Raw genomic sequence first — 15474 nt, 5'->3', positions numbered from 1 at the left:
CATACACGCTTTAAGAAAGAGGAGGAATGCAAAAAGTGTTCCCTCTCACCCACTTCACAAAGTTGTTTCTCTCATCTCCCCCACCCCTTTCAGGACAATGATTAATGAGAGCAGGGGATTACAGCAGCACTGGAGAGCAACAGAGCCGTGCGCTCAATGGCCAATCAACAGAAACTAATGACACATTCATTATGACTGGATCCCTGTTCTCATCTTTCATTCACCGTTTCCTTTTTTAAAATAAAGACCTGAGCAGGATTATTATTTCAATCATTAGACCTGGTAAGTCTGCTTCTTATTCATCTAGGAACTATCAATGCAACACATTACATCATTGTCCAGCTCCAAACTATCCAATTACAGTCAAAAAGCAAAGCAAACTTCCCAGTTTATAAGACTATTTGTCTTGAATGTTGTGGGACACTCCACATTCAATCTTCATGTCAAAATGGCTGAACATTAATCGTCTTGATTAATTGCTTTGCCTTTAGATTGGATATTGGTTTTGGAGTTGATTTTATGCTACTATCACTTTATGCTTTAAAGCTAAGACCAAACAAAATGACTGAATGAAGCTGAATGAAGCCTCAACAGAAATTTAACGAGTCTAATAAAATAAGAAATTCAGTCATTCTAGTCCCACATAGCAAAACCATTGACTAAATTACATAAGTTCTGGTTGATATTGCATCTTTTTTGGCCAAGAACCATCTTCTTAAACAGGATGAGACCACCTGACCAACATGTACTGTAACTGTACACTACAGTTCAAAAGTGTTTTTGAGAGAAGTCTCTTATGCTCGCCAAGACTGCATTTATTGATGAGAAATTGATATTGCTAAAATTTGGTATATATTGTTACAAATTAAAATAAATATATTCTATTTTAATATTAAAAAAATGTAATTTATTTCTGTGACAACAAAGCATAATTTCCAGAAGTCTTATGTCTCCAGTCAATCACATTACCCTTAAAGCTGCAGTCCGTAAGTTCTGCCTCTTTGTCGCCATCTCTGTTCGAAACATGCAATTGCAGTTATTTGCGAAATTATCATCTTTACGTGGGTTGTGCATCGGCACGGCTTCTTACGCGGATGAATCTAATGTTTTGAGGAGAATGTGTGGCTGTCAGTCACCGCACTGGTGTGGATACTGTACTTCGGAATCACAGATTGTAGTCTTGGAAGTATGACCAAAATAAGAATTTTCACCAGAAAATGTCATCTGAACAAGTAACATGTCTGCCACTTTTGCTCTGACCAACTGAGAAAAAAAAAGCATTACAATAAATCGCGCTGCCAATGGTGATTAAATCTAACAATCGCTATTTCACTTCAAACTGTGAAAATTATTATTACTGTTATACTTTGTTCTCAAATTGTTAAAGGCGCTCTAAGTGATGTCATGTGTTTTTAGGCCAAAACATTTTTTGTCACATACAGTAAACATCTCACTATCCACTAGCTGCCTGTCCCCTGAACACACTGTAAAAAAAAAAAATTGGTCTCTGTAGCAAGCTCCGAACCACGGCATTAAAAACAAACTGGTGCAGCTTGGACCATGAAACATAATAAACACACTCCAGCCAATAACTGACAAGAATGATTTTAAATGCGCGTTTATGACTGTTTCAGGAAGCACGGAGGGGAGGGGGAGGAGGAGGAGGAGGGAGGGTCTAGCTAGCCTCTGTTTTGTTTGACAACACTTCGAACGTCAACAGGAAGTTACTCCACCCAGGATCGCTTAGAGAACCTTTTATGTTAACAACATCAGCATTGCATGACTATGTGTATTTAGTGTGTAGCATTACCTGTAGATTTCAATTTATGTACAGTCTAATCTCTAATTGTCCATTTGTCATACCATACAATCCGCCATCAAAATGATACGTTTAATTATAGCAGCTGCTGTGAGAAAAGGCTATAAATGATCCGCCACCTGCAGCATCCTCACATGATATAGCCTACTAGCTGGGACTCCTTTATGTAAAAAGACGTGATGCAATGACGCAAAGATGAATGGCGGCATGCTCAAATTTCCCATGGAAACCTACCAGCACCACTCGAATTAGAAAACATTATTACAACCTTATCATTGTGAATTGGGCTAAGGTAAGGAGATAAGGAGGATACTGGCTGGTTATGTACTTGCTCAAAAATCGATTTTGGATCATTTTTAGCCCCAAAAAAAAAAGTTACAAACAGCAGCTTTAAATAATCATTCTAATTTGATGCTCAAGAAACATTTCTTATTATTATCAATGTTGGAAACAGTTATACTGCTTAATATTTTTGTATTTTGTAAAGTTAACTTGCTGCTAAGGTTATATTCACACTGTCAGTTAAAATCCGATTATTTGTTTATCCGATTGGAATCTGATCTAAATTACTGTCTGTCCACATTGTGTATCGCAACTGTTTGGATCTTATGTGTCCCATGTCCTCTTTCGTTTTTTTTGTGTTTTTGTTTTTTATGGTAATAAAAACATAGAGGAGTATCCAATACAGATGTTGTCTTATTTACAACATGGCAATGTGTAGCCACCAAGCTGGATGACTTCGTCTTCTGAGGCAGTTGCAGAAATGTAGCAGGCTATGCGTTGCTTAATTCAGTTTTGTCATCTGTGTCAGTCTTAAAATTCAACATGTCTCCTTTATATTGTCATTTTTTGCTCAACCGGCACTTTTAAACAACACAAACTTCTTCCTGCAGCACCTTTCAGCATGTTTCCAATAATGTCTGACATGTTTACGTTTTACGCGGCATGAGAAAGTGACATGAACCATGCAAAATCCTATTAGTCAGTCAGACTAAAACTGATTTCCAGAAACAAGATTTGAATAGGATTTCAAACCAGATATGATTGTAGCTCAAAACGGAATCATATTTCATGTGATTTTTTTTCCCTGTTCACTCTTGTTATCTGATTTCAATTGGACGTGCACAAAAATCGAATCGAAGAATCCACTTTTAATTATTCCCAAAGCACTCACTCCATAAACCCAGTTTCTAGTTGGACTAACAAAACAAACAAACACAAAAATTACAAACATCTACTCGCTGTGGCTACTGAGAAACTTGCATGCAGTCAAGGACATAGCAGAGCAAAGGTTTGAAAAAAAAAAAAGAAAAAGAAAAAGTCTTTCCCATTCACAACTGGCCCCTGCCAGAGGCCTGTTGATTCCACGGGGGGGTTCTGGGGCCCAGGTTATGATGTTATGTAGCAGAGTTGGTATATGGGTCAATTACATATAAGCTTGTTCACACTAATGAAAAGAACACTTTTAAAAATGTTCTTAGAACTCTTTGGATTTGAAAAGTTTTCAAAAGTTGTTCAAATGTTAGGCCAACAAAAAGACAGCAGCAGAACCCTGTATTGTGGATTGTGGAGACATTGTGCATCCCCTTCCGTTTAGTTAGTTCAAACCGACCAGATGTACACACATCAGTTCCCAAAGAATCTGTATGAGCATCTCTTCCAACTGCTGTTCAATACACACACACACACCAAACATACATTAAAGTCACAGGCATGCTCTGATGACCAACCACACATAATGCACAAGCACACACTCTCCTTCAACATAATTACAGTGGTCATCTGACCTTTCTTTTCCGCTCCATGACTGCCTTGTGTCCGATTGATCTCAACAGAGCAATTCTCATTGTGTCTGCAGTATATAGGGCACTGAAGGGAAGAACGACCAGAGGTCAGTGACCCACTCAGTGTTGTCAACTGCAGAGAGAAAATCCACTGATGAAAAACAGTTTTACATCATTGCCTTGTACAGAAAAGAAATATGAGAAGGGTAAAGCTGTCCTGTGAGACCAACAAGTCAGACCTCTGATGTATTTTTGTGGGACATTGCTAGGTCAAAGCCAGAGCTTTCTTTCTTTTTTTATGCAAACTGAAATCTGATGAATGTGATAACTTGTGCAATGACGCCCAACACCAAGAGACCATCCAAAGGTCAACTGAACTCATGCTCAAATTACTACCAAACATTAATATGGAAACTGTTCTTAAAAAAAAAAAAACATTCCAAGCTTTTCAGTTTAGGATTTTTACAGTTTGGGGTGGGGGATGGGGGTGGCCCTCAGTACAAGACATAAACTCTCAGGTAAAGTATTTCTGTGCTTCTAACATCACCAAACATCACTGGTCAAACACACACACAGAGAGTCATGTCCCAAACTCATTGGATGAGCCTATACTGTAAACTAGTCAGGATCTCAAACAAACAAAGCACTATTATAATAATGTTTATACGCATTGTAGAAAAATGACACACATCTGCCTAAACACAGTACTACATAAATGTTGGCTAAGTACTAAAGTAGGTGTGTGTGTGTGTGTGGGGGGGGGGGGGGGTTGTAGTTCAATCATCATACATTCAGACTTTATTCCCCTTTTTCAGAGCATGTGCTAAAGAAAGAATTGTACAATAACAAATACAAGCTAATATTAATGCAGAGAGGCATCACCCAGTCATTACACACATCTACTTTATCTGATATTCAAGTGAATGCACAACTGTTGTATGGCAATGGACTGATGTTGCTTTCAGAGTGTAATACAGAAAACTGACCACAGAGGGCGCCATTGACTAATTCACCATTAGGTTTTACTTGGGTAGCAGTGACATCTAGAGGACAAGACACTTTATTTGTATGTCAATACAACTCCAGAATCAATTGGAAAGCATATGTGAAATATTGTTCACCCAATAATAATAATAATAATAATAATAATAATATTTTACTCACCCTACTCATTCAAGTGTTGTTGTTTTTCAGTGGAACAATTCACACAGCTCTTTTCCATAGTTCATACTGACCATGTAACTAATGAACTGATATTTGGTCATGAGACACACAAGAACCAACGGCGACTGATTATGTCATTGACATCCAACCTGAAGTGATGTGAAGTTGCCATATGTGATTTGAAAGCTATAGGGTTGGGCAAGATTTTCAATAAATTGTATAAGTCTGTGCCAGAAAGTCAGAAAAATATAGCACACAAGTCACACGGCCTTTATTTTTTTTCCTTTTTTTTTTCCTATTTGGAGTTTGACCACCCCTGATAACTATATGAGTTTATTGTATTGAAAGAGCAGAGCAAACATAATTCATTTAATTTCATTTTTTTATTTTTGTTTTTATTTATTTTATTAAACTTGAGCTGAGATCAAATTTTTATTGTCGGCTCTATATTTTGCAGAATGTTAGATGTATCCTTCATCCTGAAATGGGAAAGGAACAAAAAATGTATTGATATGCAGTCTTTATCTAAGTGACATTTTTTTCTTTCTCAAAACACAACCCTTCAAGCAAAATATTAAACTACTAATAAAGTTATCTAAAAAATAACAACACTTACATGTAAACTATTCTGTCCAGCCTTTCTTTAAAATTCTAAGAAGTTGGAAGAAAAATATATAGTAGTTATTAAACGTCCCTTGAAAATTTTGATGAATGAATGAATGAATGAATGAATGAATGAATGAATGAATGATCACCTGGGTAGCTGTGGGAGAAGAACTGGCTAGAATATGCCCATTATCACTGATGTCAGATGGTTGTTGAATCACAGTAGAAAAGCCACTTGCAGATACTTTAACAGATACAAATGGAAAATCATGAATTTTTTTTTTTTTTTTTTTAAGTTATTAAGCTAAAAATGTAGCAAAGTACCTGTGTTCTTTTTAGATTCAACCTTGCCTGAGTTGAAGACCCCATCTTGTGAAGTTAGACTCTAAGGAAGTAGAGAAAACTTTTTGTAAGCACCATAAAAACATCTATTTATATGCATTACTTCAAAAGAGATACAATGCCAACTTGCCATTTTAAAACCAATCACAAAACAAAATAACACACCCATGAACCGTTAGGATATTAAATTGCTCCAAAATTCTGTTTTCCTGAACAAATCAGTTGCTGTATACCGGCATCTGACCTCTAATGTGGTTTGCAGTCTTCATAAAACAACATATTTTTCATATGAATTTTCCTACTTCAAAACGGACACATGCGAGAGCTTTGCTAGTGTGTGTATATCTGTGCTGACTGTCACTGCTTTTCATCACGTAACGCAAGCTCAATCATCAAAGTGAGTTTTGGGAGAAAGCAGCATTATGCCACAATTGCAATATAATTTGAAATGTACAGTTCCAAACAGATGTTAAACTACCCTACCTGTGCGGAGGTCAGTGCCAGCCTGGTCTCCAGCAGCAGCACACGACTCTCCAAGTTCTCCCACTGGTTGCTCTCGATGATAATCTTGCCAGCCAAGCTTTTTTCCAGTGCATGTATCCTGTGTTCCATGAGGGCCAATCGCTGCTCCAGTCTGCCAACACTCTCCAGAAGACTTAGCTCCACGCCCCTCAGCCGGCTCTCTAACACACACTCCTAAAGAGACAGCATGATTAGAGTGGTTTGAACAAGTTCAGAATTTTTCAGAGGATTGTGTATACTAGGAATTGGCATTTTGAGTAATTGTGTAGTTGAGTTCTACAACACAGAAAAAAAATGATCAAATAATAAATAATACTGAAAATAATAAATACAAATAAATAAATAATACTTTTATTCAGCAAGGATGCATTAATTGATCAAAAGGGACAGTAAAAACATTTATAATAATACAAAAAAAAATCAATTATTTATTTATTTATTTTTTTTTTTAATGCTGGAAAAATGTATCATGGTTTCTACAAAAATATTGAGCAGCACATAGGTTGTTTTCAACACTGATAATAAGAAATGTTCTTGAGCACCTAAACAGCATATTATAATGATTTCTGAAGGATCATGTGACACTGAATACTGGTGTAATGGCTGCTGATAATTCAGTTTTGCCATCACAGGAATAAATTACAATTTTCAATATGAAAGAAAATTATTTTAAGTTGTACTTATATTTCAGAATATTACTTTCAACATTAGGTTTACTGTAATTTTGATCCAAAAAAATGCAGCCTTGGTGAGCATAAAGAGACCTATTTCAAACACTTTCAAACATCTTACCAACCACAAATTTTTGAACTGTAGTTTCAAAACTGTAGCTTAAATGTATATTTTGTTTTAATCACCATATCACCAATAATGGTTTAAAAATCTAACATTAAACAACCTACATTTTTCTTTTGGGGAAAAAATAAATAAATAAATGAAAAAAAAAAAAAATGCACAAAAAACATCAACATTTTCGATTTTTTTTTTTTTTTTTTTTTTTTTAATAATAAAAAAAACCTTTTTCTATTAACAAAAGGTGGAGACAATAACACTGCTACTGCTTATGATAAGCGACCAAGTTTCTCATAGCACTTTACACTTTCTTTCGCCATTAAAGCTGACTACTTGGTGCATAATGTACGCTTGACTATTTGATTCATACACCTCCCTGTGTGTACATGTGTTGCAGGATGCGCATTCTCACAGTTGAATCTGTAGGTTGAGGCGAATCCTCTATATGATCACTGTCTAACTCCCTCTTTTGCGTTTCCTCTTCCTGCTGTGGCTGCTCATTTGAGGAGCGTATAATCTGAGCTGGTGCTGAGCTGCTGCCAAGATGCCTTTCTACCAGTGGCTGATTCTGAGGAACCTAAGAGGTGCAGAAGCATATATTATTATTATTATTAATATTATTATTATTAAATAAATTATGTTAATTTTATAAAACATGAGGTTTACATGAACACTTACTGTCAGGGATGTTAACACAAGTGAGTTACTCTCAGCAGAAGGGATCTCATTTCTAATGCAGCTCTTCAACTGAGGCCTTCTCTTTGGTTTACTGACATGCTGTAAGACAATTTGCTGTTTATTTGATTAAAAGTAAATAAATACAATATGGCCAATAACCAATAAATGTCTGATAATAAAATTCTTTATTTTTTTTCTAAATGGATTAAAATAAATCACTTTAAATGCTACAAGATTACATTTAACAGTGTTATTTAATATTAGTGTTTTTAATAAAGATTAACTTTAAGTGACAGATGACAGGAAATTTAAAAACTTAAATGTAAAAATAGGGAAAATGAGAATGCAAAATTAATTATCAAATTTAAAGGGTTAGTTCACCCAAAAATGAAAATTTTGTCATCATTTACTCACCCTCGTTTCAAACCTGTAAGACTTTCGTTCATCTTTGGAACACAAATGAAGATACTTGTAATTAAATTTTAGAGATTTGAATTGATCGATTTAGTCCAAATTTTCTGAAGAGACATGATTGCTTTATATGATGAACAGATTTAATTTAGGCTTTAATTCACATATTAACATTCATCAACACACACATAAGTTATGGTAAACGGAAGCTCAAGCGTGTTTGCGTAACGCGCGAGATCCAATGAGGTTCATTCTCATGTGTTACGCAGCACGTTTGAGCTTTCACAAGAACCGATGAGGTTTGCTCTCATGCGCCAAGCAAGTATGGTTGATCTTCCATTTATAGTAACTGATTAATGTCTATATGTAAAAAATAAAAGCTTAAATTAAATCTGTTCATCATATAAAGCGATCAAGGCGGTTTTGAAAATTTGGACTAAACCTCTCAATTCATATGGATTAGTTTTACGATCCCTTTTTTGAAGCGTCTGTCAATGGAGAGGTAGAAATCAATCAGATTTCATTAAAATATCTTCATTTGTGTTCCGAAGATGAACGAAAGTCTTACGGGTTTGGAATGACATGAGGGTGAGTAAGTGATGACAGAGTTCCAACCCTTTAAATAAAACATTCTCTAATATTGGCTGATAACTGAAATGGTACCATATCGCTACATTAGAAAAAAAAAAACACATGTGGGTTCATCTTTGAGATACCTTGCTTTCTTTAGTGAGTTCTTTGTGCTTGTTGAGAACAAGGCCAATGATGTCACAGAGAATGGTGACTTTCCTCTCAGCAAAGCCAAACTGAAGAAACTGCTGTTTGGTCAACAATGGCTTATAGCTGAAAACATCCCGTAAGACCTACATTTTAAGAGATTTTCCCATGAAAATGCAGATACAACAAAAACGGTGCTAAAATAAATATTACAACTTGAGGGGTTTAACATATTAAAGGAATTAGAAGGAAATTATCCCCTAAGTGGATTAAAATCACAAACTAAAATTTGATTTGTAGAAATTCTGGAACAGGAGGAACTCCAGAGGAGCCACCAAGACTAATCACAGGAGGACTAAGCCAGATGTAAACAATGAGCTGTAGCGCAAAGGGAAAAATGATGACTGGAAAAAATATGATAGATCTGCTAAACACTGGTTTCCTGTAACAACAACCCTAATTTTTAGCAAATGCCATCGAGGCCCTCAAGGTAATATACTGGGACCACTAATTCCCCCCAGAATATTTCACGTGAGCTGCAGATGATCCTGGGATGAAGGCCAGAACTTTGAGAACTGCACGAAAGGTCAATGAACAGGAGGAAGTGCCGAAAGAGAGAGCAGCTCTTCAGTCCCACGAATAAACGTACAGAATCAGCTTCGAGTTAATCTGAGATCAGACGAGTTGGACCAACATGAAGGCCAGAGTCCTTTTTGTTCTCTCACTGCAGGAGAGAAATGCGAGCAGAGAATTGTAATTGCTCAAGACTTGGTAGAGAAGAGCTGCCAGTTGAACATCTGAATGCTGGAGAATGGGGCTACAGATGCTCTGAATCACAGAGCTCTGGAGAGACCTGCGTTTCTGATTTGGGGGATAAAACTCTCTGCAATCAGGGACAGTGGCAGCAATAAATATGGCTATAGGCAACATAAAGCCTGGCTTTGTAGAATTTCATTACATGTAAAATTGTTTTTCTAAAATCAAAAAAATCCACCTCATTAAAGGCGGAGTGAAAAACAATATCATTGACTCGGTCAAAATTTCTAGAAGTCTATAATTTTGACCTCAAAAAATGAACTCTCTGTCCTCATAACTGAAACAAAGCAACTGCAACCACTTTGATCCATTTAAAACAGCAAACTCCTCAAAACCACTAGCTCTTGAAAGAAACTGCAAACAGTTTATAAAAGTCAAATTAAGAGGGCTGCAATGTCACAAACATGCATGCTAATAAAGATCTGTGGTTGATTTCAAATGAAAATTATCCAATAGCTAAGCCCATCCCTAAACCATGTTAGCTGTATAAATTACATAGCCTTTTAAATAAACTGTAGCTGGGTTTCCATCCAAACATGAAGCGAATCTTTTCAAAGTTCACAAAACAAGACAGCCGATAGTCATGTGGGTTTAATGTTCGCTAAGTCAGAATTTATTCAGCAAATGCGTTTCCATCTCCCATTATTTCGCATTACCTCTTTTTCGCACAAGTCAAAAACCACCTCAAGTGAGCGTAAAAACTTTTTTTTTTTGCAAATTAAGGGATTTTTTTTCTTGAAATTTGGCATTTCCATCACTCATTTCTGATGGGATACTTCAAAATGAGCATTAAAACAGGGTGATGGAAACAAAGCTTGAGACTTAAATATTTAAAAGAAGGGTTTAAAGGGATAATTCACCCAAAATGACAATTATTTACTGACCATCATGTTGTTTCAAACCTATTTGCATTTCTTTTTTTTCTGCTGAATGAAAAATAAAATATTTTGAAGAATGTTGGTAACCAGTTTTGGTGACCACTGACTTTCATTGAAAGGACAAAAAGAAACATTTCACAAAATATCTTTCTTTTATGTTCCACCGAAAAAGAAATGAAGAGTTAACAATGACAAAATTTGCATTTGTGAATTATCCCTTTAAAATATATTCAACCTATTCAATAACAAGCTACATAGTACAAATAATATATAATAAGCTTCATTCATGCAATTCACCTTGTAAACATTCTCAATAAATCGTAAGTCATTCATTCCGGTTAGTTCCACCCCATAATCGACCAGGTGTTCTGTGAGTGAGGGGGAAAAGGACGTGAAGGCATAGCTCACAATGGGAAGACATGCTGATGGATCTCCCACAGCCAATCTGGAAGAGTAAAACACATCATCAAATTAAAAAGTACTGACAAACAATTAATTAAAATGTGTCACAAAATCAACACCATATAAAGGTTTTAAATCAAAAAGTTGTATAACATGTCTGCAAGCCATTTTGAGTATCGTGCCGGAGACAAATTAAGTCATCTTTCTGGATCGTCTCCAGCATATACAAGCCAAATGGATCTGTCTTTCTGAAAAGAATGTTGTGTTTGATGCATCTCACATCAAAACCTCTTCACTGAGCATCTGATGTGCAGCTTGAGATCCTGGTGGAGGAACGGAACTGGTTTTTGTAAAGCCTGTTTACAAAATAGCTCAGCATTGGAGAGGCTCGGGAAAAGTTCTTCAACTTTCCAAACATCAAAACAAAATATGGGACATGAAACACTGGAACACAGACCCCCATTTTGGATGTTTATATGAGTCAAGATGTTTAAAGCCTATGCCAAAAAAGTGGGGGAAGAATTGGGGGACGTTAATGTCTAATGAAATACATCCTGCATATATCATCTCTGCTGACGGCATATGAAAAATGAATCATAAGAGCTATGCATTCATAAAGGCAGGGAAGTGAATGAGATTTGTATCAAATGTCAATGTGGTCACATTTTCCAATTTTAGGAGGTCCCTTTATTTACTTAATTATTTACTTAGGTTCAAGGAAAAATATAGGGGCTCAAAAACCTACTTTAAGCATCATAAAAGGCATTAGGGGTGTGACAAGATCTCGTGTCACGAGATCTCACAAGAGAAATTGTGAAGAGGCGAAAAGCAGTCTCGTGATAGTGTGAGGGTGAAATTAGGAAAGAATATGCCACCGCTACATTTACATTAAGCCTCCTCTGTTGTTTTGCTTTTTATAAAAATAAAACATTTAATTCAGTTGGATAACGCTCGCTGCCGCTCCCTATTCACAGAGTACGCGCGATCGCGAAAGTGAAAGTAAACGCGAGCGCGTGTTCAAGCGCGATGTCAATACTCCGCATTTTGAAAGCGGCTCCCTGATGAATACAAATATTTCTCAATATGAAAGCTATTTTAGGCTGGAATGGGCAGTGTAGTTATAACCATCTCTCAGCTCTGTATTGGTCTCTATACAGATAATATCTCTATACTCTTTTATTACACTTTGAATATTGAGAGAGTGCTTTGATTATGGTTGCACTTATTGATTGCACTTAAGACTAAAAGAAAACTGTTATTTATTTTTATGGTAACACTTACAAAAAGGTTTCATTAGTTAATGTTAGTTAACTTTACATGAATTAAGGGAGAACAATACTTCTACACTATTTTAGTTAATGCTAATTTCAACATTTACTAATACATTGATAAAATCAAAAGTTGTTTTTGTTAACATTACTTAATGCACTATATGAACTAACCATGAATGACTATTTTTATGTTTAATTAACATTAACAAAGATAAATACTGTAGCAAAGATATTTCTCATTGTTGATTTTGGTTAATACATTAATGTTAATAAATAAGACCTTATTGTAAAGTTTTACCATTTTTATTTATACTCTTTTTATTTCTATAAACAATTTGCAGAAAGGAGTTCAGTTAGGAGGTCAAAAGTTGTAGAAGCTTATAAATGATGTACAGTAAGGTCTGAAGAGACTTGAAATGAAATTATACAGGAGAGAAGCCAGTCAGTTGAGTTTGCGGCAAAAGGGTTAGTTCACCCAAAAATGAAAATTCTGTCATTTATTACTTACCCTCATGTCGTTTCACACCCGTAAGACCTTCGTTAATCTTCGGAACACAAATTAAGATATTTTAGTTGAAATCCGATGGCTCCGTGAGGCCTTCATAGGGAGCAATGACATTTCCACTCTCAAGATCCATAAAGGTACTAAACAGGGGCGGTTTCTTCATTAGGGCAATTGGGCAACGCACCACCAAAGTGAGAAAGGGACGGATTTGTAACTCTGTGGTTGATCACATTCAACCACAGAGTTACGCTAGCTGTCACTGCTAGGCTGTTTGTTCTGCCTCTGGATCATGCTCTGGATATAGTCCAATCAGCGTCGAGTCACGCTCTGTGGAGTACCGCGTCTTTTTGGGCGATTTCAGCCTGGTCGAGATTTGCCCCGAGTGCTCCCATAGACTTCCATTCAAAAAACTTTTTTTTCAAACTGCAGGCACTGCAATGCATTCTCTATGGGTTCCGGGAGGGCTAGCACTAACGTGCTTTCGTCATCATACGTAACCTTAACTTGTGCGGCGATTGGTGCAAACAAACATACCGCTATTAATAATATTTTTTTAAGCTGAAGTGACATCCAATAATTTCCTCAGTGCATGTTTACATTTCACAGGTATATTCTCCAACTGCAAATGTTAGAAAGTCGAGAAAATATTTCCATTTTGCAGCCAGTGGACGAGCCTTCAGCAAGCACAAAATTCCGTGAACGAGCGCCGCCGCGAGTATGCACGCCAAACAGATGGAGTTCAATCTGAGTCAAATACATTTTGCTAAAAATATTTGTTGTTGAAAATTTGTTTTCAACAACAAAATAACGACTTATTTAGTGACGAACTATTTCACGATACTTTGGCGCTCCGAACTGCAGATCGTCCATCACTAAATAAATTGTTTGTTTTTTTTGCCACACCAAAAGTATTCTCGTCGCTTTATAATATTAATATTGAGCCACTATACTCACATGAACTGATTTAAATATGTTTTTAGTACCTTTATGGATCTTGACAGAGGAAGTGACATTGCTCCCTATGAAGGCCTCACGGAGCCATCGGATTTCAACTAAAATATCCTAATTTGTGTTCCGAAGATCAACGAAGGTCTTACAGGTGTGGAACGGCATGAGGGTAAGTAATTAAAGACAGAATTTTCATTTTTGGGTGAACTAACCCTTTAATTACAAGATGATTAGTTTTTAACATTTAAAAAATGCCCCTGTAGATTATTTTTCTAATCATCTTTGAGGATTTCTTAAAAATAGTGTGTAAAAATCTCGTCGTGTCTAGTCTCGTGAGCTACCCGTCTCGTCACACCCCTAAAAGGCATACAATCTCTTGAATTAATGATTCAGTGGCAAAAAACACTTTTAACACTTGTCGCCACATAATTTATGGCATGACAATGTAATCGAAACAATTGTTATTTGATGCGGCAAGTTAATTTCAAAAGGTGATTTGCTCTATTGTGATCGCTACTGTAGACATTAGTGTTTATATCTGAACAATAAACTTTTATCCTGTGATAATATTTGTAACACAGAAATAACGAAACTGTGTGGTTGAAAAGACTGTTTGTGAAGTTGTTTCATACCTATATACACGATAACTGCTCTCTCTGGGTCAGCGACAGCGCAAACTCATTTTTGAATGTTCCGGTGTTATTTTGTCAAAGGTTTAATAGACACAGGGGAATTGTTGTCATTTATTACTTGTTTAAATTCAGATTGTGATCTTTTAACAATTAATTGTGCAGCTCTAAACTAAGATATAACGCTATTTTTTTCTATTTCCACAATGAAGACCACAGCCTTCCTCTTTGACAGCTGATCAACTACTTCACAACCACTCGACTCGACTAACAAAGACATAAAAGGCCTAAAATCATTGACCCAATAATCATTCATAACAGTGTTAACTTTTATTACATGCTAATCAGGACAATCAGGCCTTCCTTTTACCCCATCCACATTCATGACATGCATAAGTATTCATGTAGCTCAAACAGCAAAGCATGGTGCTAGCAATGCCAAAGTCATGGGTTTGATTCCCAGTGAATGCATGAACTGATAAAATGTATTCCTTTAATATGACGCAATTTGCTTTGGATAAAAGTGTCTGCCAAGTGCATTAATGTAAATGTAACAAACAAAAAGTGCACTAATATTTAAGTGGTAGCATGTACAAAATAAAAATAAAAATCTTAAAGTTGACATGAAAATTAATTTGCAAGTTTTTCCTTCCTTTTTTTGACATATATCTGAGTGAAGCAGCTTCTCAAAAACGTAAAAAAATGTAGGGCGGGACTTAATTTTGTCAATCGGGAATTGATTGGATCACTGTGGTTTGCTATTGCTGTGATCTCATGTGAGTGACAGGTTGTCCCGCCCTCACGCCAGTAAACACCTCATCAGAGAAGAGTTGTTATAGTAAGAGGAAGGGGGAGTTATTTTGATTAAAGATTATGAGGACACATTAATTTAAAAAAAAAGAAAAGAAAAAAAAGAGAATGGACATTTATAAAATGCTCACTCGGCCATAGTGCACTTTATGTAAATGAATAAGGAAACTATCTTATGCAGAACGGTCACCTGAACACCTGAATTTCCATGTGCAGAATTATTTGGTTAAACCAGTAAAGCATTTCTACATTTTTATAAACCTGAGACCAACAATTTGAACATGAACATCTGGGAAGCAACAGTCCCAGTGTTAGACAGCTTCCTCTTGCGTCGACAGTTACTCCTGTTGGATGTGGCTAGTCCTACGTGGTGGAATACC

The 15474-nt window shown here is 36.1% G+C and overlaps 1 protein-coding gene across 4 annotated transcripts in view; it reads right to left on the bottom strand.

The window, feature by feature from the left end:
• Positions 1-5183: 5183 nt before the first annotated feature.
• cep44 (centrosomal protein 44) overlaps positions 5184-15474 on the bottom strand; it is a 30803-nt gene continuing 20512 nt past the window's right edge. For 2 of the 4 annotated variants that reach the window (XM_067405018.1, XM_067405017.1), the window contains exons 3-11: positions 10827-10974; positions 8835-8981; positions 7708-7821; positions 7442-7606; positions 6199-6411; positions 5698-5758; positions 5523-5617; positions 5384-5418; positions 5184-5246 (exon numbers count right to left, since the gene is read on the bottom strand). In XM_067405018.1, coding sequence (XP_067261119.1) covers positions 5192-5246; positions 5384-5418; positions 5523-5617; positions 5698-5758; positions 6199-6411; positions 7442-7606; positions 7708-7821; positions 8835-8981; positions 10827-10974 — 1033 coding nt within the window. In that variant the 3' untranslated portion in view covers positions 5184-5191. The remainder of the gene's footprint in view (positions 5247-5383; positions 5419-5522; positions 5618-5697; positions 5759-6198; positions 6412-7441; positions 7607-7707; positions 7822-8834; positions 8982-10826; positions 10975-15474) is intronic. The other 2 variants (XM_067405020.1, XM_067405021.1) reach the window with 2 other exon arrangements.

The sequence above is a fragment of the Chanodichthys erythropterus genome, chromosome 12 (assembly GCF_024489055.1).
Source record: "Chanodichthys erythropterus isolate Z2021 chromosome 12, ASM2448905v1, whole genome shotgun sequence".
Classification (NCBI taxonomy): Eukaryota; Metazoa; Chordata; class Actinopteri; order Cypriniformes; family Xenocyprididae; genus Chanodichthys; species Chanodichthys erythropterus.
This window is presented reverse-complemented; position numbering and strand designations above follow the sequence as displayed.